Below are 24,538 nucleotides of genomic sequence, written 5' to 3' on the forward strand. Positions count from 1 at the left end.
CACCTCCAGCTCTCATTACACCTCCGGCTCTCATTACACCTCCGGCTCTCATTACACCTCCGCCGCTCATTACACCTCCGCCGCTCGTTACACCTCCAACATTCACTACACCTCCAGCTCTCATTACACCTCCGGCTCTCATTACACCTCCGCCGCTCATTACACCTCCGCCGCTCATTACACCTCCGGCGCTCATTACACCTCCGCCGCTCGTTACACCCCCGCCGCTCATTACACCCCCGCCGCTCATTACACCTCCGCCGCTCATTACACCTCCGGCGCTCATTACACCTCCGGCGCTCATTACACCTCCGCCGCTCATTACACCTCCGCCGCTCATTACACCTCCGGCGCTCATTACACCTCCGGCGCTCATTACACCTCCGGCGCTCATTACACCTCCGGCGCTCATTACACCTCCGCCGCTCATTACACCTCCGCCGCTCATTACACCTCCGCCGCTCATTACACCTCCGCCGCTCATTACACCTCCGCCGCTCATTACACCTCCGCCGCTCATTACACCTCCGCCGCTCGTTACACCTCCGCCGCTCGTTACACCCCCGCCGCTCGTTACACCCCCGCCGCTCGTTACACCTCCGCCGCTCGTTACACCTCCGCCGCTCGTTACACCTCCGCCACTCGTTACACCTCCGCCGCTCGTTACACCTCCGCCGCTCGTTACACCTCCGCCGCTCGTTACACCTCCGGCTCTCATTACACCTCCGGCTCTCATTACACCTCCGCCGCTCATTACACCTCCGCCGCTCATTACACCTCCGCCGCTCATTACACCTCCGCCGCTCGTTACACCTCCAACATTCACTACACCTCCAGCTCTCATTACACCTCCGCCGCTCATTACACCTCCGCCGCTCATTACACCTCCGGTGCTTACATAAGAACATAAAAAATCAAGGAAACTGCAGAAGATCTGTTGGCCCATATGAGGCAGGTCCTATTTATATTCACCCAAATTTCATTGAAACAATTAAATGACCCCACTCTTGTTATTGTAATCGGTAGTCATTATACCTCATTCATGCCTTGCACCCCATGTAGTCATTGCATCCCCATGTAGTCATTGCACCCCCATGTAGTCATTGCACCCCCATGTAGTCATTGCACCCCCATGTAGTCATTGCACCCCCATGTAGTCATTGCATCCCCATGTAGTCATTGCATCCCCATGTAGTCATTGCATCCCCATGTAGTCATTGCATCCCCATGTAGTCATTGCATCCCCATGTAGTCATTGCACCCCCATGTAGTCATTGCACCCCCATGTAGTCATTGCACCCCCATGTACTCATTGCACCCCCATGTACTCATTGCACCCCCATGTACTCATTGCATCCCCATGTAGTCATTGCACCCCCATAGGCATTGCACCCCCATGTAGTCATTGCATCCCCATGTAGTCATTGCATCCCCATGTAGTCATTGCATCCCTATGTAGTCATTGCACCCCCATGTAGTCATTGCACCCCCATGTAGTCATTGCACCCCCATGTAGTGCAATGGGGTGCAATGCTCCCATTACAGGCTTTGGGGGGTTTGCACCCCCATGTAGGCATTGCACCCCATGTAGTCATCAAAATATTTGATTGCTCACATGTACTCAAATTGTATCTAGTTTTTGCTTGTAATAATGTGTTTGATTGTTTAAACTCGGCCACTTGTTTACCATCATAGAGAAACTATAAATTTTCTGGAAAAAGCACCCTGTGGCTCTCTGATACTATTATACTTTGAGATGGTACCATCTACTGTGTCACAACCTCCATGGAGTCTTATAGGCCTACCAAGGATCATTGCCAGAACCTGGCTCACTCACAGAAACACAGCGAGTGGTGACATTTATTTTCACTACCTCACTGGGGAAGTAGCAAGAGTCATTAAGTCAAAAGAAACCACTGCTGGCTTCAAAATAGACAGAAGCCTTGAAACCCACATATAGAACTCCCCCAATTACGTAAACAAACAATTGAATTCTCTCAAAACCAGGGAAAGCTCATTCACCCCACCTCCCCCACTCATTTTAGGGAAAAGGGGGTAGGCATTTCACTGCTAGTGGGGGTCTTAGCTCTCAGTTCTCTAGTAGATACCAGGTCGCATCTCTTCCATGCTGGCTCGGTGTTCTGCTTTTTCAACTAAGTGGCGATATTTGCTCTTGGTGGCATTTCCTGTGCACTGTGGTGTAGCGTGAGAAAAGTTTTGAGTGTAGTTGGAGCTGAATGCATGCAGGGTTACCTTCCCTGTGTTCTCCCTAGTGCTGCCTTTTTTTTGCCACTAGTGACTGGAGAAATGTTGCTAGTGAACTGAACTGAACTACAGGGTTCAGTTCTTGCACCAGTAATGCATGTTGTTTACACAGAATACATAATTGTTTAATACAGAATTATATGAAGACGTTTGCTGATGCTAAGATACTCGGGAAAATAAGAAATTTAGATTGGCATGCATTTCAAGAAGACCTGGGTAAAATAAGTATATTGAGAAACACTTGGCAAATGGTACTTCATGGTTAAATTAATCCAACATTATGGAATGAGAAATTGGAAAAAATAGGCCATGAACAACCTACAAATTGTGAAAAAGCTTTAAAGAAATGTCACCACTCTATGGTGCTGTGAGTGGGCCAGGTTCTTGCACTGGTCCCTGGTAGGCCTATACTGTATAACTCCATGCCTGATGTGACTAGTAAATGGTATCACCTCTGCAACCTGTCCACAGACCAAGTCCATTCCATCCAGCGGTCAACCCCAAAGACACATTCGTTAATTTAAACATGCTGTTCATTAAAAACAAGAATGTTCTCAAATTTAAATTAATATCGTTATATATTAGCATACGGCATATATTTAGGCATTGGTTACGTTAGGTGTTTAGGTTCTGTTGGCGATTATTTGTATTTGTAGTACAGTACGTGGGGTGAAGCATTTATAATGTTGTGGTTCAAACAAAAGTTATAAGCGAAGCACTTGTTCCGAAAGTGTTTGGCGTCATCAGTTATGAGTCGTGTGTAAACCGTTTCATTCATAAACGGGGTCTGGAGGGCGCATGGAATGGACTTTGGCCTTTGTTTATGAAGACGGGCTGACCTCTGTGCATAGTACAGTAGCTTCAGGGAGTCACTGGAGCTCACCCAGAAATTGGCCTTTTATTACATTCAATGCTGGTTTTCTGTGAGGAGCCCCTGTCTGCACCCTCAAGCTATCCAGACTGATATGTGCTATATTAGTCATCAGTTATGGGAGTTCTGCCTACCGGGGACCACGAGCCAGAACCTGGCCCCATCAGAGAAGCATGGGAATCAATGGCCATATGAGTACTCTACATTTAGAGTATGTCATGTCTGCCATCGACTGGGGTATACCGCCAGAAAGGTAGGCATAACAATACAAACCTCCAACTGGTGAAAATTGCAACCTACATCTGAACAGAGCAAAAGAACTCCCCCCTAAAAGAAAAATAAACAAGCAAATCATCCAACTAGCACGCCTGCTCGTTAGTGCCCCCTCCACCCATCCCAATTATCTGATGTGTACTGGGAGCACACGTTACCTCTGGCCTCGCTTTCCTGTCTGGATTTTTGCCTGTGTGGCTGTGTGAGGTGGTTGTGGTGGCCAGGTGTTCTTCTGTACGCAAAGCTGCATGCATCTAGAGCTACCTTCCCTAGGTGCCCTGTAAGTACTGTACTACCCTTGCGTGTTCAGGGTTCTCTTTCCTGGGGCATTTGGGACTCGCTCCCGTTGGGGTCTCCGTCGCTTGGCATTGACCTCGTCCTTGGGGTTGGGCGAGGGTCGTGGGGCTTTCCGTCTTGCCCTGGGTAGGGAGTGATTGTTGCTGGGTGGGGTGCACCATGGTTGGCGCAGACCGCACACATGCAGTGACTGCGATTCTCTCTGGCTTCCAATTTGCTTGTTTGTGGGATTTTGGGGGGGTTTGCTTTATTTCTTGTTTGGCTGGAGGAGGTTTGCCTAGCTTCCCATTAGGTCGACCCAGGTTGTGTTTGGTGGTCCTCCTCTGGTGCCCTTGAGGTTTCACAACTGCTACTGGGAGTCAGTTTGCCTGTTATTAGACAGGGGTTCAACCCACTTTGCTAATCTAATGCCTGGGTTCCCCCATAGAATTACTCTCCCTGCGGGCCCTGGAGAACTTCTTTGGGGCTTGGGGTGACCATGAGTGTGTCATGGTCCTCTCTCCGAGTCCTCTCTCTCTCTCTCTCTCTCTCCTTGTGCGTGATCGAAAGTTGTTTACTGCTCCTGTCTCAGGGTGACGATCATCCATGCTGCCTCCGTCATGCTGCCTGTTGGGTCGGTAACACCTTTGACCCAGAGTCTTGCTCTTGTTCTCTGCTTGTGCTCCAGTTTACCCATTCTTTGAAGATCTTAGGGGGTCAGGTGGCGACTGCATTGCATTCTAGGTATTCTTTATTGCAACGAGCCAGGTTGGTTGCCCGGTTGGAAGTCCCGGAGCTGCCCCACTTTGGGTTTGGGGACCAGGATTTGGGGGGTTAGTCACATTGACCTTGGTTTTGTCCATGCCCCCTGCTTCCTTCCCAGGTGGGCGTGGTTCACCCAACTCCTCACCCCCTGCTGCCAGCTCCCAAATGTCTGAAGGTTTCGAAGTCGGGACGGGGCTTAGCTGGGGATGAAACTCGGGTAGTTTCAGGGACTGCCCCTTCCGATTCGGGTACAAAGGTGGTTGAGCCCAATTATTCTGCCAAGGCTTCTGGGTCGACCCGGCAGACCCCTTTCTTTGAGGCTTTTCTCCTGGACTCTGCCTTTTCTTCAAGGGTGGTGGGCGTGTATGAAGGTTTTGTCCTAAGGCTTTTGTCCAGAGTTCCCGGGGTGGGGGGGATGGTCCGCTTGGAGTGAGTGGGCTCCTTTTGACCCTGCTTGGGCCTTAGTGCCTTTGGGGCAGGGGTTATTGCTGCAGAGGCAGGTTTTAGTGCCTTTGGGGCAGGGGTTATTGCTGCAGAGGCAGGTTTTAGTGCCTTTGGGGCAGGGGTTATTGCTGCAGAGGCAGGTTTTTTTTTTTTTTTTGTAGCCACCTTCCCTGTATGAATTTAAGTAGAGTGCAGCTCCCATCCTCCTGGATTTGTTTCCAGGTACTGGTACCTTTGGGTTCTTCGGAGTTGTCTTTCCATAGGTTCTCTGCCTCTCGGATTTCTCCATGCTGAAGTTCAGGAGGCTTTAGGTGCTTACCTCCTTCGAGACCTGGGTTACGCCTCTATAATGGAACCGGTTTCATTTGATTTCGGTTCTTCTTCCCTGTATTGGGTGTTTTACTGTATATGGTTCCGGAGCCTTCTTGGCTGGGAAACTGACTTTTCTTTTCGCTTAGAGCTTGTCATGGGTTTTGTCGTGCCCGCATGCTTCAGTGGAGGGAGGTTACCTCGGTGCTGCAGGTTTTCTTGGAGGGGGCTCAATGGAGTTCCTCAATGATTTCCTTTTCGCCCCTGCACTTTCTCATGAGATGGGTTTACTGCGATTACAAGCTCAGGCTCCCACCCTTTCGGCTGCCTTGGCAGCGGATGAGCAATGAGCTCGCGGTCATTTGGCCTCGGTCTCGCGCTTTTTTAATCTTCTGGAGCTTTCCTTGGACTGCCTTTTGGAGGATGTGGGGGGGGGGTGTTGGATGAGGGGCCTTCGGCTGCCAAGGCGTCGGCTGCTATGCAGAAGCTGTTTGTGCCAATCCTCTGGGAAGCAATGTCTGTTTTTTACCTCTCGGCTCGTGTGTTGGCTATTTCAACCTGGCAGACAGCCTGTTATGCTTCATTCCTCTTTCCATGGAGTGGACGGTAGACAACGCTTCCTTTCTTTGGCTTTGCCAGACATTCGGGCGCCCAGAGGCAGACCTCTTTGTGTCGATGTGGTCTTGGTATCTCCCGTTATATGTGGTGCCATTCCCCAACTGCGAAACAGTCATGGTGGATGCTTTTCAGCAGGATTGGTCGTGGTAGGGATTCCTGTACCTTTATCCCCTGGTTCAGCTGTTGGGTCGGCTCGAATCCCATCGGGGGCGAGTGCCTCTCCTGGCCCCATGGTGGCTGGCCCAGTCTTGGTTTCAGGCGCTGCTTGCTTGGGGTCCGAACTCGAGAGTTTTCTGCAGCTCCATCTATTTCAGCATGTCGGGCCGGTGAGGTACCTCACTGGTTTGCCCTACTCTTCCGCTCTTCGCATTTGGTATTTTTGACATGGGGTGTATCACTATTTATATGGTGATTAGATTGCTTCTTTGATTGTATCCCACATGCAGTCTTCCTCACAGTGACAGTATAAAGTCTCCTGGCAGTCTTTCCGCCATTTCCTTTCCCTTTGTAGGGTTTTATCGGTTTCGATTCTGGGATTTGTCATTTTTTTCTTGGCTTTTTCAGGACTAACATCTCGTGTCGAATATTATCGCTTCTTATCTTGCGGTGTTTGCAGAGCTGCTTCAGCTTGCATTCGGGGTGGATGTCTCTTCTGCTCCGTTCCATAAGTTTTCTCATGCGTTTTTTCACCTCCGGCCTGCTCATGTGCTGCCTGAGCCTTCTTGGTCTTTTGACCAGGTGCTCATGCTTCTCTCCTTTCCTCGGTTTGTAGTGGCCCCTTCGGTCCATGATTGTTTTATGAGAGCTTTGTTTTTGTTGGCTTTAGCCTCTGAGGATCTGGTTGGGGAGCTTCATGCTCTTCTCCGGTGCAAAGGGTTTTCTCCTTTCTCCTTTGGTCCTGGGGGTCATTTTCTTAGTTTGCAGCCCCTCTCTTTCCTTTCTGGCGAAGTATGAGATGGCAGGCTTCCAAAGGGGTCCGTGGGTTGTTGATGCTTGGTCGGTTAGGCCGGGGATACATCATGTTTTGTCTTGTTGCGGCTTTACATCACTACTGTAACTGCGGGCCACTGGTTCAAGTGACAGAGAATGCTCAGAGTTTATCCGGTTTTCCTGGTTTCCTGTTCCAGGGCTCGTGTGTCCCGGGTTGTCCACAGGGTTATCAAGTCTAGCCAGACTGCGGTCTTCCCTCATGTCCATGATGTGAGGAAATGTGCTGCTCTCCCTGCTGTATTTGGGAAAGTCTTGGGTTGATATTCGGGCATGGGTTTTGAAAATTGAACAGTATCTTGTCAATTTTCCGGGCCCTCTGCGGCCTTGTGTTGCTTTGGGGTGTCTGTCACCGCCTGCTGTCGCTTCTTCGTCTTGAGACATGCAGTGCTGCCGCCACCTGGGTAAATCCCAGTTTTTACTTCTCTGTGGGTAGATAGCTTCAGGAAGGTGATGGGGCTCTCCACAGAAACCCATCATTGAATGATATGAAATGCCATTTTCTGGGCGAGCCCCGAAGGCTTCTTTCTACCCCCCCTCCGGTTGGCGGTGTTCCTCATTCTATGAACTGGAGGGTTGAGCTGCCAGCTCGCCTGAGGGCACTAACGAGCAGGCACATTAGTTGGATTTTATATTAAATTTGCTTGTTTATTTTCTCTTGGTGGGAGTTCTTTGGATCTGTTCTGATGTAGGTTGCAATTTTCCCCAGTTGGAGGTTTGTATTGTTACGCCTACCTTTTTGGGGGTATACCCTGATTGATGGCAGACATATATTCCAAATGTAGAGTGCACATATGGCCATTGCTCGCTGCACCTCTCTGAGGGGGCCAGGTTCTGGTTCGTGGTTCCCGGAAGGCAGAACTCTCATAACTGATGTCCCAAAACTAATACAGTATAGCACATATGAGTCTAGATAGCATCAGGAAGCCCCCGGGTCTCACCCAGAAAATGGAGTTTCATTACATTCAACCCTGGTTTTTTACTTGTGTTTTGATAACTTAGGTTTTAACAATACAATCTGTTTTAATTGGTGACATTCTTTTTTTCTCTTTCATGCACTGGATGCTGCCTTATACAGAGAGTAAGTTGCATGCTTCTTATACATGGTCATTGTTAAAGGTATTGATTTCTTGTTTGTCTAACCATTTAAATGCATGTCGTATGCATCCTTGCATCTTATAATTGTAAGAGTCTGACCCAAATTCTTTACTTTATTGACAATTATTGAATAAGTGATCACAAAACCTAATAGCATATGAGACCTGTATAGTTTATTTGTGACGGTACAGAAAACAAAATGCTTCGGTAAAATACATAATTGAAGATACAGTGGAATCTTGATTCAACGAATTTCGATTCGGCAAACCTCCAGTTGCAACACACACTTTCCACGCCAAATTTACTTACATTCAGTGGTTGTGTTTTTTGTCCAGTTGCAGAGGTTTTAGTTCAATAAAATATGGGCCCTTTTTCTTTTAAAACCGAGATTTTGGGGTTTGTGTGTGGGAAATCTGCTAGATGTGGTTAAATAAATAATAAATAAATAAATATAAATAAATAAATGTTTATTCAGGTAAAGTACATACATACAAGAGGTTTTACAAAAATTTATAGATTTATAGATAGAGTTAGTACATACAATGTCTAAAGCCACTAATACGCAAAGCGTTTCGGGCAAAATCTTTTACAGACATGTTCTATTGGTGGTTGCCTTTTATGAGACAGGTTGAAATCATAATTTGACTCGGTGAAATCAGCCCTTAGAGCATCAGAAGTACTATTTTTGTGGATGGACTCATTACAAGAAACAGTTGGAGTCTTAGGAAAGTTATTGAGGATATTTAAACCCCAATTCTACGGTTTTTCATTTTGAGTTGGCAAGGTTTTCGGTCACTCAAGATATGGCTCTGCTATCTTTTGAAAATGAGTTTTGAGATTGGGGTCGTGAGAAAGCTGATGTGGTTAAATTTTTGTGCAGACATGTTCATTTGTTAGTTGCCCATTATACTATAGGGTGAAATTAAAATTTCACTAAATGAAATTAGCCCATAGGACATGGGAAATGCATCCTGGAGGCACCTATGGTTGCAACAAATCTCTCATTGCAACAAATCTCTCATTGCAACAAATTTGGGTTGGTCCTCTATACTGTAGTTAGTTGAATTGAGGTTGTATTGGCTTAAATTTTGGTGACTTCTGTAAATATGTTATCACCAATATAATATTTGATGCCTGTGTGCACTGGAAGCTTAAATCTTTTTTATATAAACTATATATGAAAGGGGGAGATACTAAGAGTACAGTGCTCTGTCTTTATCTACAAATAGGTAATAAAATGAATGCAAGTTTGTGACAAGTTAGCAAGAAAGTGGGATTTACGCCTGGGAGGTGTAGCTTCCCACAGCATATACCACCAACACTGTGAGACCATATTCAACATGCCAGGCTCTTGTGATAATCTCTCTCCACTACAGCAAGTACCTTCCCAATAATTTTATCTTGCCTTCTCTGAAGAGTGGGAAAAAGGTGAAGTTTAAATAGCAATATACTGTATTACTAAAGCAAAACTTACCATACGTTTCACAAAACATAACAGCACTCCAAAGTACAGCGATGTTTTAAAATTAAGGATTTAGCAAACAATCTCGGAAAACATCAATGCGCTACCTATTGCCCTGAAACTCGCAACCCAACACCCCTATCCCCCACCCACCACACTTCTGGGGTCTTGGTGGCATTAACTCGTCAGTATCGAGGCAAAGCCCAAAGAAATAATCATGGGGAAGGAGGAAAAAAGCAAACGTGTGTTTAGGAAGCTACTAAGGACTGCCCAGAAAAGCATTTAATTGCACTCGACACTGTATTTCTAGGTAGGTTCCATAATTAACTCCACTAAACCTTAACCTTAATGCAGCAGGCCACCGCCAAATGGAAGCCCAGATACCTGGGATCTATGCCAGTTACCTACATCACAGACCCGCCAGGAGTAGTTTTAATAAGACAACTTCTGCAGTGACTCCGAGCTTCTTCCTTATTCAGCTAAGTGGTGTTGGTTATCCTGGAACATCTTTGTATGGTGCCATTGATTTGTTTTTGTAATTTATGTTTCATGATTGTTTCACACTACCCACGTTGCATGTTCCCTGGCTTCTATTTCACTTGTGATTGAGCCAGGGTTTTTTTGCCCGATGGCTGGCTTTCATTTTTCGTAGCCCCACCAGAGGTGCTTTCTCAGGGGGGCTTGGGTTCCTTTTCTATATGTTGGCTAATCTTGAATAAAATTGCCTTAGTAGTGCATGTGAGTTGTTCTCTAGTGTAAGAGTGTGTTCCTTACCCTATTGGTAAGGCATTGAAGTACCTGTAGTTAACTGTGTACTGATGTGTGTGCTGTGCAGAGCCTTAGTTCATGAGCGTTTTATTTACTTGAACCTTTGCTGGGTGTACACTTGAGAACACGTTAGTGTGTGCGTTTCCTGGTTTGTCTCCCTGTTTGGCCTTTTAATGAGGCTGTTATTGCAGGCTCCTCTTCTATCCCTTTTGTTAGGCTTTACTTGGTGGCTCTCTTTGACCCTTTTCCAGGTTTGTTTGAATCTCCATCCTGGTTTCCAGTGGCCAGGTATATATTTAAGGTATGTCTCCTTGTTGTTGTGTATTTTCATCTTGTATTTTTGTCACATTCTCGGCTTTACGTGTATTGTAGTTGTCCTTGTGTGATGTTTATTGAAGTCCTGTTTGATCTTAACCCAATGCAAGGTCTTAGCACTTTAGACTTTGGCCTCCTGTTTTACTAGATTGTGGTCTTTGCTAAACCCAGGTGTGCCCTAGGGTCTTGGGTTGTGTGCCATGGCAATTTGTCCTAGTGCTGTGTATTTTACCTTGAGGCTGTGTTTCCTTTACTTGGTACCTGGTTTTTTTTTTTTTTTTATTTTTTTTTTTTTTTTAGGTGGCCTTTGACTGGGAGCCTGGGGTGCTCGTGTTCATTTCTCCCTTGGCTCCTGGGCTGCCGGCTTTTGTGTAGGGAGAGGGAGGGGGTTTGAATGTGATAAAACGTCATTTTCTGGTGCGGCCTCAATAGCTCACGAAGCTTAAGTACTGGTACCACCAAGATTTGTTTAATTTATTTATATACAAGAAGGTATATTGAGTTTGTGAGAGTACATAACATTGGTGTTCTTACATTCTTGCAAAGCCACTAACATGCATAGCGTTTCGAGCAGGTCCTTAATCTAACAGATAAGGTAAGTTTATTGACGTACATAGCAGCAAAATTTGAGTTCAACATTTAACTACAATAGAAATTGATGGAAATGATTATACTGGTGAAGTTGCATGTTTTGAATACTAATTTGGGGAAGTGGGTAGCATGAGATACAGTGAGTTTGAAGCACAAGTAGGAATCTATGAAGATGAAATTAGATACTTTTGGTTTTACTTTTGAATAAGGCATTGGTTGGACAATTTTTTAATTCGTTACCAAGCGAGTTCCATAGACTGGGTCCTTTTATTTGCATGGAGTGTTTGCACAGATTTAGTTTGACTCTTGGGGATATCAGAGATTTATTTCTGGTATGGAGCTCATGGGTTCTATTACATCTTTTTCATTACATCTATTACCGAGACTCCAGACGTCTTCAGAATAAATGAAACTTGGAGATGAGAGGACATTATTGAAGGAAAATTCCTCCTCCCAGGGTATCATCCACCATTCAGAAAGGACAGAACAAGAGCAGGTGGTGTACTGCTTTATGTGAAGGAGGACCTGAATGCAACCACCAATGAGGAACTGAACACCATGGGTTCCTCAGTCTGTATGGTGCAATATACTAGCTCAAGAGTTAAGACACCTGTTACGGGCTGCTTCCTGGGGGTGGAGGCCTGGTCAAGGACCGGGCCGCGGGGACACTAAGCCCCAAAATCATCTCAAGATAACCTCAAGAAGATGTTAATATACTAACAGTGGCAGTATGCTACAGGGCTGACACAGCAACAGCAGAGAAGTTACTGATCTGCATAATGTGATGGCTGCTGCATCACAAATCCAAACTCTTATAATGGACAATTTTAATCACAAGACAATAGACTGGGTAAATCTAACATTGCAAGCAGGAGATAAATTTCTAGACCTGGTGCAGGACTCGGTTCTCATACCTCAAGTGGGCTTTACCACATGTTGTAACAGCATTCTGGACCTTGTGCTAACATCAGAAGAAGGGATGGTCTATAAAATTCAAGTAGGGGAAAAGATCACCCCATTGTGTGATCACAATATTCTAAGATGGAATACAGTTACAGAAACTCTCGTAAAGGTCCAGGATGATGACTTTCTAGATTACCATTGAGGAAACTATCAAGGAATGAGAGAGGAATTGCAAAACACCTCATGGAGGGAGCTGATAGATGATCACGGCATGGAAACATGGAGAAAAGTTAAAAAAGGTCATTACTGAACTCGTTCAAAAATGCAGTACAACCTCGATTCGGTGTACCCGGATTTGGCAAATCTCTGGCTAGGTCGCGCATTTTCAGGCCAGATTTACTCGCCAATTTCGATGAACTCTGGTTCGCTGCAGCAGGGGATGTGCGGATTTGCTTACGATGTTGGGACAGAGTTCACAGACTGGTGGAAAACTTTCTCATTACCTGCATATCACAAGTTACAATTAATAATTCCTTCATATGACAAGTTAGATCAAACAAATGGACAAGTGGACCACACAAAAAGTGACCCATATTAACCAAACAACTGCCAGAGTGGTCTACACAAGTGAATAACTGAGTTTCCAGATTTTCATTCACTGATTTATAGCACACACATCTTTGTAAAATTAATTTAAAGGCTGAAGCATGAGAAGCTAGCTGCATGTGATGAAATCTCCTTATACTGTAGACATTTTCTGTGATGAAACATGTGTGAGGGTGGACAGATATAGCGTATACTGTACTGTAAACCTCACTTGGTTTTCCTTCGATGTGTCATCATAATTCGGTGACCCATGACTTTAAAAGTTTTAGATTAATAAATCTTTTCTAAAACAGGCATTTAATAGATTTTTATTATCCTAATTATATTTCTAAACTAAATATAAAAAAATATATACTAATATGATGGACTTCTGTTATTTGAGAGATTATTTATTGGCTCAAGCTTTCGAACCAACTGGAGCACGGGTGGACGGGTCTATTTCCTGTACACACAGCACCATGTGTTTTTCGTTCAAATTTGTCGCTACAGTTCAGTGACCTACGGCCTCGCAATAATAAAATTAATAAATCATTTCCAAAGTAAGTATTTTTATAGCTCTGATTATCCTAATAATGTTGCTAAACTAAATATATAAGTAGGCAAACTAGGTCCTCCCACCCACCCTCTCACCACCCAGGGCCAACATGAGGCCTGGCGGATCGCTTCCTCACTACCCGAACTTAGTTCGTGAAGTGTGAAACCCCAGTGAATTGGGGTTGAATTGAGGAAGAAACCCCAACCCCAATCAAGAAACAAACTTTGAATAACTTAAGTTCACAAACCAAGTGGCTGTCTGTAACCCAAAAATATAATATAAATCCAATATTTGAGAGAAATTTGTTACTGGATCTGGCTTAAACTTCAGCCTACTATAGGGTGTGTATACCTAGTTCCTCGGTGTTAGCTGCCCATCTGCTTGCCCAAAAACCCGCCCATCCGAACCCACCCACACTGCTCTCCCAAATAGCTGCCCATCCGTCTTCCCAAATCCACTCACATTGCCCGAATAGCCACCCATTCGACTGCCTAAATCCACCCACCCCACTCAAATATCCACCCACCCACACTGCCTGCCCAAATCCACCCACCCTGCCCGAATATCTGCCCATCCACCCACCCTGCTCGAATAGCCACCCACCCACCTGCCGAAATCCACCCACCCTGCCTGAATAGCTGCTCATATGCCTGACCAAACCCACCCACACTGCCCGACCAAATAGCCACCCATATGCCTGCCCAAATCCACCCACCCTGCCCGAATAGCCTCCTACCCAAATAGCCACCGATCCGCCTGTTCAAACCCACCCACCCACCCTGCCTGACTGCCAGTCAGCCATCAATCCATCCATGATGTGATTGATGTTCAAAGATGAACATTCTAGATTTTTGACCTTGTGAAGAATGGTTGGAAAGATTTAAGAATAGGCATAATATTAAGAACAGGAAAATTGCCAGTGAATCATTAAGCAACTGAAACAAACAAAAGCTGGTACAAACATCTAGAACAGCATGTGTGTGGGTGTACAGTTAGAACAAGTGTTAAATTTAAGTACATAGTGTTAGTGTTAAAATTAAAGTGCAGTAATTTTAGTGTACAATAATTTTCATAAACTGTTATAGTAATCAACATACAGCAGAATTACATAATCAATATGGTGCTAACTGCATAATACAGTACTGTGTGTATTTACTGTACTGCATTCACAACTTCATGAAAATTCAAGATGGACATACTCCAACAAAAAGTAAAAAAAACTATAACACAGTATAATAGTAGTAATATACAGGTACAGTACAGTATATATATTCTGTATATATATATATATATATATATATATATATACAGAAGGTCACCTGTTGCAACAAATCCAACCCTGCAATGACCTGGAGGTGGTCCCATATAGTGCACTGAATCGAGGTTGTACTGTATGTACTAGAAAGGAGAAAGAAAAACAAAGGGAACAAGATTGATGACACAAGTAGTAAAAAGAGCGTTAATAATTAACGGAACCTCTGGAGATGGTATAAATCCACGATAAACAACTTGGATTGAAATATATGAAACCAGCGTTGAATGTAATGAAACGTCATTTTCTGAGAGTCCCGGAGGCTCCCTGGAGCTTACCGGGCTGATATGTATGTATTAGACCTTGGCATCAGTCAATTCAATTGGAGTTCTTACCTACTAGGGGACCACGGGCCAGAACCTGCCCCTTCCCCCTTCCCTCCCTCAGAGAGGCACGAGGAGCAATGGCCTATAAAAAAAACACCCACGTGGTTGGAAGCATTCCATGTCTGCTATCAACCAGGTTAGGCAGCCAGAAAGGTAGATGTCCCAAAACAAACTCCACCTGGTTAAAAATTGCTATTGAAAGCCGAACTATCAAAGAACTCCACAATCTGGAAACAAGCATAACGTCACAACCGCTGTTGTGCCTCTGTTTGGGCACCTCCCGGGGAAGGGAGAGCCCCACACCCCTGCGCCGGCCATCCAATACCAGTTCCGAGGCTGACGTGTTGAGTGGCGGTCGTTCGACTCTGGCTCCTGTCTCTGTGCAGTGTTGTGCCCCTGCAGTGTTGTTCTGCTGTGTTGTGGTGTGCGAGCCAGGTGCAATTCACAAAGTACTGGGGCTGCATGCGCCTAGGGCCATCTTCCTTAGGTGGCCTGTAAGTACTGTTCTTGCGGCTTAGGGTTATCTTCCACAAGTCATTTGGGGACTACCTCCATAGGAATCTTTTACTGCTCAGTGATTGCCTGCCCTTGGGGTCATCTGGGATTTTCATAGCCACTGTTTGACCTTGGGTAGGAGGTAGTACGATACGTTCTGTTCTTTTTGGGGACGTTGTGCTTTCACAGGGTTTTCTTTTTTCTTTTTGTTTATTTTGCTTGGTGGGGGTCTGCCCCCCTTGGTTTATCCACCCTTCTGTTGAATTGGTGGTCCTCCACTAGGCCCCCAGTGTTTGTACTAATTGCAGGGGTTCAGGTTTTTAGCAGTTTAGCAGTTCTCATGGTTTCAGGCACTGCTCACTCGGTGTCTGAACCCGCAATGTTTTTCCCCGGCTCCACCTCTTTCAGTAGATCGGCCCAGTCAGGACCTGGCTGGTTTGGTCTTCTCTGCTCTTCATGTCTGATTTTTCTGATACGGGTCTATCACCACTTGTATGGTGAGCAGGTGGATGCACTGATGGTGTCCCACCTGCGAGCTTCGTCTCGGTGACAGTACAGTATGAAGTTTCCTGATGTTCTTTCCACTATATTCTCTCTCTTCGTAGACTGTCCTCTATTTCAGATAAGGTTGTCTTGTCCTTTCATTCTTGGCTTTTTCAGGACCGTTATTTGATGCCTAATACTGTCGCCTCGTATCGTGCTCCGCACTGGCGGAGCTGCTTCAGCTTGCATTCAAGGTAGATGTTACTTCCACTCCATTCCGTAAGTTTTCTCATGCTTTTTCACCTCTGGCCTGCTCATGCTCCACCTGAGCTCTCCTGGCCCTTAGACAGGGTTCTCTCATTTCTCTTCTCTCCTCGGTTTGTGGTGGCTCCTTCAGTACAGGATTGACAGCTGAGTGGACAGCGCTTCGGATTTGTAGTCCTGAGGTTCTGGGTTCGATCCCAGGAGGAGACGGAGACAAATGGGCAAAATGTTTTTCACCCTGATGCTCCTGTTACCTAGCAGTAAATAGGTACCTGGGAGTTAGACAGCTGCTGCGGGCTGCTTCCTGGGGGGGGGGGGGGGGGTAACAAAAAGGAGGCCTTTTTGAGGACTGCCGCAGGGACGCTGTGCCCAGAAATCATCTCAAGATAACCTGGGGGTCGGGTCGGGAGCTTAGTGCTCTCTGGCAGAGTTTCTGCTCTTTCGGTCCTGGTGGTAGGTTTGTTCGTTTGCAGCCATCGCCTTTTTTTCTGACGAAGAATGAGTCGGCGGCTTTCCGGAAGGGTCCTTTGGGTCGTTGACGCTTGGTTGGTCAGGCTGGGGGTGCATCATGTGTGTGTTGTCTGGTTACAGCTCTTTGCCGTTTACTGTGTGCCACGGCTTCTGTGGCCAGGGATGCACTTTTGGTTGACCCGGTTTCCCTTCCCTGGAACAGGGTTTTCCCCTGTTCCAGAGCTCGGGTCTCCCAGGTCATCTGCAGGGTTATTTGGTCCAACCAGCCTGCGGTCTATCCTCGTGCTCTAGACGTTCATAAGTTTGCTGCCTTGGCTGCTGTCTTTGGTAACCTGTCTTGGGCTAGTATTTGGGCATGGGGATTTTGGAGGTTCAACAGGGTCTTGGCTGTGCGCTACTTTGTCAACGTTCCTGGCCCTGGTTGGGTGTTCCGCTTTGGGTTGCAGATTGCAGCCAGTTGTCTCAACATTGAGTGGAGACGCGAGTGGCAGCCGCCTCCTGGATAAGTCCCTCTTGTCACTTTTCTTTGTTTAGGTAGTTCTGGGAAGTCATAGGGGGCTTCCCACAGAAAACCAGTGTTGAATGTAATGAAACGCCATTTTCTGGGCGAGCTCTGGAGGCTCTCCGGCGCCCTCCCTCCCTCCCTCCGGTCAGCAGTTTTTCACCTTGTTTTTGATGCTCAGCCTCTGAACTGAATGCTGTAACGGCTGACACTAGGGAACTGCGCCGATGATCAGTGACGTTTGCTTGTTTTTTGTCACTTTTCGTTTTTCGACCCTGTGCCGAGCCGAAATGTTGTTTAGGAGTTTTGCCTATACTGTATATAGGCAAACAAACCCAGAATATAATGTTTTGATAACGATTTTACCATGTGGGGGTTTGTTTTGTTACGCCTACTTTTCTAGGTGGCAGACATGGAATGCTTCCAAATACATGGGGATTTCCATAGGCCATTGCTTCTCGTGCCTCTCTGAGGGGGCCAGGTTCTAGCTCATGGTTCCCGGTAGGCAAGAACTCCAATCGACTGCTGCCACGGTCTAATACATACATATCAGCTTGGTAAGCTCTGTAGAGCCTCCGTGCTCACCCAGAAAATGGCTCTTTGTTACATTCAAAGCTGGTTTTTGGTTCAACGCTGGTTGGATATCGGGAAAAGTACAACACTAGAGATTTGTTGAATATCAGAGCTTTGGGTGGTGTAAGGGCATGAGTGGCACTCTTGTATACCATAGATGCTATTTCACTTATGTTTCCAGCTCTGGTTTTGAGTGAATTATGGATATACTGTCTGTCAGGCCAACTGGTAAAAGATGTAGAGAGTTTAGATAGCTACCGGTGAGATATGTAGTACAGTAACATGTGTCTGGGTCTCTGTGATTTTTCTGGCAAGGTTGGCAACAATTTATTTAAATTAAGTTACCATTTCTAATTCTGTTGCAAGTGTGTAACCATCTGTGGAGAGTTTTATCTGCTTATGTGATTGTTGTTTAGATCCTAGGATGTTAAAGCTAGCTTTCTACGTGCTTTTCATACATCCTTTTGCTTCTTTGAATCTACTCTCATAAAAGGAAAGTTTGGCTCTTCTTATTATACTGGTAAGCATTGAAGAGTATATCTTAACTAATGGTATTTCTTTTTAACTTTGCCAATCCAATGTTTTTTTTTTATATTTGTTTCTTGTTAATTGTATAGGCAAAAAATATGCCACTTGTGAGCCAGGGGTTGTTTATAATCTTTTTTCCCAGGTCACCCAGGATCTCTACTAACTTGCAATCAAGTAATAACGTGCTTGTCTCAGAAGCCAGACATAGATTTATAAGCATACTTAGCAAGAGGGTAAATATAAAAATGTTGTGGATTCTCTCACATTGGCATGCAGGAAGATGATAAAGTTGATGCCCTTGCTAAGGTTGCAGTAAATAAAGACAGTATTGAACGAAATCTTGAGTTGTCAAATAGGTCCCTCAAAAGTGTCATTAGACGAGAACTCCTGGATGGATTTGAAGAAAGTAGAACAGTGCAACCTGGAATCAGCAGGTCCATTGTTTATCACAATGAAATGTGTGAAGTAAAACATGTGTGTGGGGCAAGTAACAAAGTCAGTAGACTAACAGATGTTGTCATAGCTCGAATAAGATTTGGCTCCAAGTATCTCTGGCAGTTCGGCTTGTATAGGGATCTAGATGAAGTAAAGTGTGTGGACAAAGACAGGGACACACACTCGAACACTATATCTTCAACTGCAGTAAAATTGAGCCATTTAGAGATAAATCTAAGCTCACGCTGTATGATATGGCAACCTATCTTATTACCAAGGATAAAATGCCTGAAATCCTTGCACTGTATCCATATTTTGCTCCCAGTAGATAAATGACATGAGATCGAGAAACTCAGTATTGTGAAGACTAATAATAAACAGCAGCTCCCCTGTGACTGTAATATCTCCATTGATCAAACAATTATGTATTAATGATAAGACCTACCATTAATGTATAATGACTTACTGTAAATATATAGCTCTTGAAATAGAACATTCTCTATAACTAGCTGACATGTAACTATAAGATGTGAAGGATAGATGAAATTGTTTGTAATAATCTAAGATGAGGTCTGATAAAGACCTTTTGTTCCCTCTGTAATGCTTTTGCGCTACTGCCCACAGGATGAGTATGGGGTGCACAATAAACTAGCCGCCTCTGGCGGCAACAATCAACAAAATGCCATGTATTCCATGAGCCACCTGTGCCATACCTCCAATCCCCAAGGAAAAAACAAGAAAAGGGCAGGGACTGGGGATAACTGGATGGTACCTGGATAAGGTTGTGGGAGTTTTTCTACTCCCCAAGCTGGGCCAGGGTTGACTTGAGAGCCTGGTCTTACCAGGAATCTGCCAGAAAATAACTTTTATATTCAATTCAACACCTGATTTCTGGGAAGACCCATGGTAGGTCTTGAAGCTTACTCAAAATTGCTCCTCGTTAGAGAACACAGGCTGTACTGAACTGGCAAAGTTGGGGAGGGCTCACCCATAGTGGGCCTGAAAGCTGAGTGGGCAGCACTTCGGGTTCATCGTCCTGAGGTTTCAGGTTCGATTCCCGGTGGAGGCGGAAAGAAATGGGCAGAGTTTTTCCACCCTGATGCTTCTATTCGCCTAGCATTAAATAGGTACCTGGGAGTTACAGTTGCTATGGGCTGCTTCCTGGGGATGTGTAATAAAAAGGAGGCCTGGTCGAGGACCGGGCCGCGGGGACGCTAAGTCCCGAAATTATCTCGCAATAACCTCACGATGACGATGGCAGAAAATAGGGCCTAGTACAAAAAGGCATTCACCATGCAACAAACATCAAAGCATAACCTATGCATGGTAAGGGTGAGAGAAAAAAAGTGAGATGCAAATACCCAGATGGCCTGCCAAAAACTCCAAACCCAAAGAAGAGTTATGGGAAAATATTCAAGAAACCCAATGAAGATGCAAACAGGTTCACAACGAGAGAGAACAGGCTGCCAGTTAGCAAAGGAAAACTACCTGGTAATTGGGTATGCCACCTAGTGAAGGTGGCATACCCAGGGATCCCATCACAATGGTTGTACTCTTCAAGTCACTTGTGTTGTCCCGTCTTGAGTACTGCTCAGTACTCGCTTCCCCTTTCAGAGCAGGAGAGATTGCTGAAATAGAGGGAATACAGAGAACATATACGGCACGCATAGACGCAATAAAGCACCTAAATTATTGGGATCGTCTCAAAGCCCTCCAAATGTACTCACTAGAAAGAAGACGAGAGAGATATAAAATAATATACACCTGGAAGATACTGGAGGGCCAAGTACCAAATCTACACAGTAAAATAACAACATACTGGAGTGAACGATATGGAAGAAAATGCAGAATAGAACCAGTGAAGAGCAGAGGTGCCATAGGCACAATCGGAGAACACTGTATAAACATCAGAGGTCCGCGGTTGTTCAACGTCCTCCCAGCAAGCATAAGAAATATTGCCGGAACAACCGTGGACATCTTCAAGAGGAAACTAGATTTATTCCTCCAAGGAGTGCCGGACCAACCGGGCTGTGGTGGGTATGTGGGCCTGCGGGCCGCTCCAAGCAACAGCCTAGTGGACCAAACTCTCACAAGTCAAGCCTGGCCTCGGGCTGGGCTTGGGGAGTAGAACAACTCCCAGAACCCCATCAACCAGGTATCAACCAGAAGGAAAACAAACGAGACATGCCTGGGAGCCCCAAGCATGTGCGCACACACAGTTTCTATTATCGAGCAACAGAGATATTACAGGAAAGAGATGGTTGGGTTGACTGCATCTATCTGGACCTAAAAAAGACTTTCAACAGAGTTCCACATAAGAGGTTGTTCTGGAAACTGGAAAATATTGGAGGAGTGACAGGTACGCTTCTAACATGGATGAAAAATTTTCTGACTGATAGAACAATGAGGGCTGTGATCAGAGGCAATGTATCGGACTGGAGAAATGTCACAAGTGGAGTACCACAGGGTTCAGTTCTTGCACCAGTGATGTTTATTGTCTACATAAATGATCTACCAGTTGGTATACAGAATTATATGAACATGTTTGCTGATGATGCTAAGATAATAGGAAGGATAAGAAACTTAGATGATTGTCATGCCCTTCAAGAAGACCTGGACAAAATAAGTACATGGAGCGCCACTTGGCAAATGGAATTTAATGTTAATAAATGCCATGTTATGGAATGTGGAATAGGAGAACATAGACCCCACACAACCTATATATTATGTGAGAAATCTTTAAAGAATTCTGATAAAGAAAGAGATCTAGGGGTGGTTCTAGATAGTTTTCTATCACCTGAGGACCACATAAAGAATATTGTGTGAGGAGCCTATGCCACGCTTTCTAACTTCAGAATTGCTTTTAAATACATGGATGGCGATATACTAAAGAAATTGTTCACGACTTTTGTTAGGCCAAAGCTAGAATATGCAGCAGTTGTGTGGTGCCCATATCGTAAGAAGCACATCAACAAACTGGAAAAGGTGCAAAGACATGCTACTAAGTGGCTCCCAGAACTGAAGGGCAAGAGCTAGGAGGAGAGGTTAGAGGCATTAAATATGCCAAAACTAGAAGACAGAAGAAAAAGGGGTGATATGATCACTACATACAAAATAGTAACAGGAATTGATAAAATCGATAGGGAAGATTTCCTGAGACCTGGAACTTTAAGAACAAGAGGTCATAGATATAAACTAGCTAAACACAGATGCCGAAGAAATATAAGAAAATTCACTTTCGCAAACAGAGTGGTAGACAGTTGGAACAAGTTAGGGGAGAAGGTGGTGGAGGCCAAGACTGTCAGTAGTTTCAAAGCGTTATATGACAGAGTGCTGGGAAGACGGGACACCACGAGCGTAGCTCTCATCCTGTAACTACACTTAGGTAATTACACTTAGGTAATTACACAATCCTGTAACTAAAGGAAGAAACGTAGCCATATGGCAAAACCACAGTGCACTTCCAGGAGAGATAATTAGACCTGATGTCAATCTGGAGCAAGTGATGTATTTTTTTCTCTCATTTTTCTCTGTCTCCAAGAAGGCCAGAGAAAAAGAGCTTTATGCGGATACATAGCAAGTAGTGCAAAACATAAAAGGAAATATCCCCCAGATGTTGCAAGCCTGGAGCAGAGAGGAAAAAAAAAGAGGCTAGGAAACAAGGAAACAGAAGCTAGGCTAAAGAAAAATTGGAGGAGAGACTCGGCCAACCTGTTACAATGATGTTATGGATCTCTCTTCATTGGATAGGCCAAAGATAATCTCCAGGTGTGGGCCAAAAATGATCAGAATGGGAGCTTGTAAGCATGACTTTCCCCCAAAGATGATGGGGACTATCTTGAGGTCATCTTGAGATGATTTCGGGGCTTTTGTGTCCCCGCGGCCCGGTCCTCGACAAGGCCTCCACCCCCAGGAAGCAGCCCGTAACAGCTGACTAACTCCCAGGTACCTATTTACTGCTAGGTAACAGGGGCATTCAGGGTGAAAGAAACTTTGCCCATTTGTTTCTGCCTCGTGCGGGAATCGAACCCGCGCCACAGAATTACGAGTCCTGCGCGCTATCCACCAGGCTACGAGGCCCCCTGCAGGAAGAGAATCTGAACTTGACAGGGAACAGGAAACTTAAAGGACTACATGAGACCACCAGAGCCTCCACAAACTTGGATGCCAGAAAGCCAAAAAACTAGCCACAACAAGTGGCACCCTAGAAATAAAACACAGATGGATTGTAAACTGGCTTGTGGTCAAGGCTCCAGAGTAGGAACTGAAGCAAATTTCTGTAAGCCACACTTGAGGACAAGACACTATAGGGCATAGAGAACATGTGTAAAGAGAACATATCCAGACCACAAACTGGGACCTGGAAATATGCCCATGGGGAAGCAGAGGCATCCATCTCATTCTGGGACAGAGGACACCGTGTCTGGTCCTTGTAATTACCTAAGTGTAGTTACAGGATGAGAGCTACGCTCGTGGTGTCCCGTCTTCCCAGCACTCTGTCATATAACACTTTGAAATTACTGACGGTTTTGGCCTCCACCACCTTCTCACCTAACTTGTTCCAACCGTCTACCACAGTGTTTACAAAAGTGATTTTTTTTATATTTCTCCGGCAGCTTTGTTTCGTGAGTTTAAATCTATGACCTCTTGTTCTTGAAGATCCAGGTCTCAGGAATTCTACCCTATCAATTTTATTGATTCCTGTTACTATTTAGTATGTAGCGATCATATCGCCCCTTTTTCTTCCATCTTCTAGTTTTTGCATATTTAATGCCTCTAACCTCTCCTCGTAGCTCTTGTCCTTCAGTTCTGGGAGTCACTTAGTGGCATGTTGTTGCGCCTTTTCCAGTTTGTGTATGTGCTTCTTAAGATATGGGCACCATACAACCGCTGCATATTCAAGCTTTGGTCTAACAAAAGTCGTGAACAATTTCTTTAGTGTTTCTCCATCCATGTACAGTATTTAAAAGATATTCTGAAGTTAGAAAGTGTAGCATAGGCTCCTCGCACAATGTTCTTAATGTGGTCCTCAGGTGACAGTTTTCTGTCTAGAACCACCCCTAGATCCATTTCTTTGTCAGAATTCTTTAAAGATTTCTCACATAATTTATAGGTTGTGTGTGGGGGTCTATGTTCTCCAATTCCACGTTCCATAACTTGGCATTTATTCACATTAAATTCCATTTGCCAAGTGTTGCTCCATATACTTATTTTGTCCAGGTCTTCTTGAAGGGCATGACAATCATCTAGGTTTCGTATCTCCCTATTATCTTAGCATCATCACCAAACATGTTCATATAATTCTGTATTCCAACTGGTAGATTGTTTATGTAGACAATGAACATTACCAGGGACCAGTCGACCAGGAGGCCTGGTCGACGACCGGGCCGCGGGGATGCTAAGTCCCAGAAGCACCTAAAGGTAAGATCCCAATGCAAGAATTGAACCCTGTGGTACTCCACTAGTGACATTCCTCCAATCCGACACATTGCCTCTGATTGCAGCCCTCATTGTTTTGTCAGTCAGGAAATTTTTCATCCATGTTAGAAGCTTACCTGTCACCCCTCCAATATGTTCCAGTATCCAGAACAACCTCTTATGCGGAACTCTGTCAAAAGCCTCTTTTAGATCCAGATAGATGCAGTCAACCCAACCTTCTCTTTCCTGTAAAATCTCTGTGGCTCGCTCATAGAAACTGAGTAAGTTCGTTACACAGGACCTTCCAGTTCGAAAACCATACTGTCTGTCTGATATTATATCATTTCTCTCCAGGTGTTCTACCCATTTAGTTTTAATTATTTTTTCCAATATTTTGACTATGACACTTGTCAATGATACAGGTCTATAATTAAGGGGGGTCTTCCCTGCTGCCACTTTTGTAGATTGGAACTATGTTAGCCTTTTTCCACACATCAGCTACAACTCCTGTAAACAGGGATGCCTGAATAATCAATTGAAGTGGAATGCTGAGCTCAGGTGCACATTCTCTCAGAACCCATGGTGAAACTCAATCTGGACCAACTGCTTTGTTCTTTCTTAGCTCCTTGAGCATTCTTTCCACTT

General features: G+C 45.0%; 1 protein-coding gene across 4 annotated transcripts in view; it reads left to right on the forward strand.

Moving 5' to 3' along the window:
* LOC123765551 (solute carrier family 25 member 16) overlaps positions 1 to 24,538 on the forward strand; it is an 84,769-nt gene that overhangs the window by 49,860 nt on the left and 10,371 nt on the right. The window contains exon 7 of one of the 4 annotated variants that reach the window (XM_045754229.2): positions 7,887 to 7,927. The exons of the other annotated variants lie outside the window; for them this stretch is intronic. Coding sequence (XP_045610185.1) covers positions 7,887 to 7,893 — 7 coding nt within the window. The 3' untranslated portion in view covers positions 7,894 to 7,927. The remainder of the gene's footprint in view (positions 1 to 7,886; positions 7,928 to 24,538) is intronic. 4 annotated transcript variants of the gene reach the window in all.

Source organism: Procambarus clarkii, chromosome 30, assembly GCF_040958095.1.
Source record: "Procambarus clarkii isolate CNS0578487 chromosome 30, FALCON_Pclarkii_2.0, whole genome shotgun sequence".
Classification (NCBI taxonomy): Eukaryota; Metazoa; Arthropoda; class Malacostraca; order Decapoda; family Cambaridae; genus Procambarus; species Procambarus clarkii.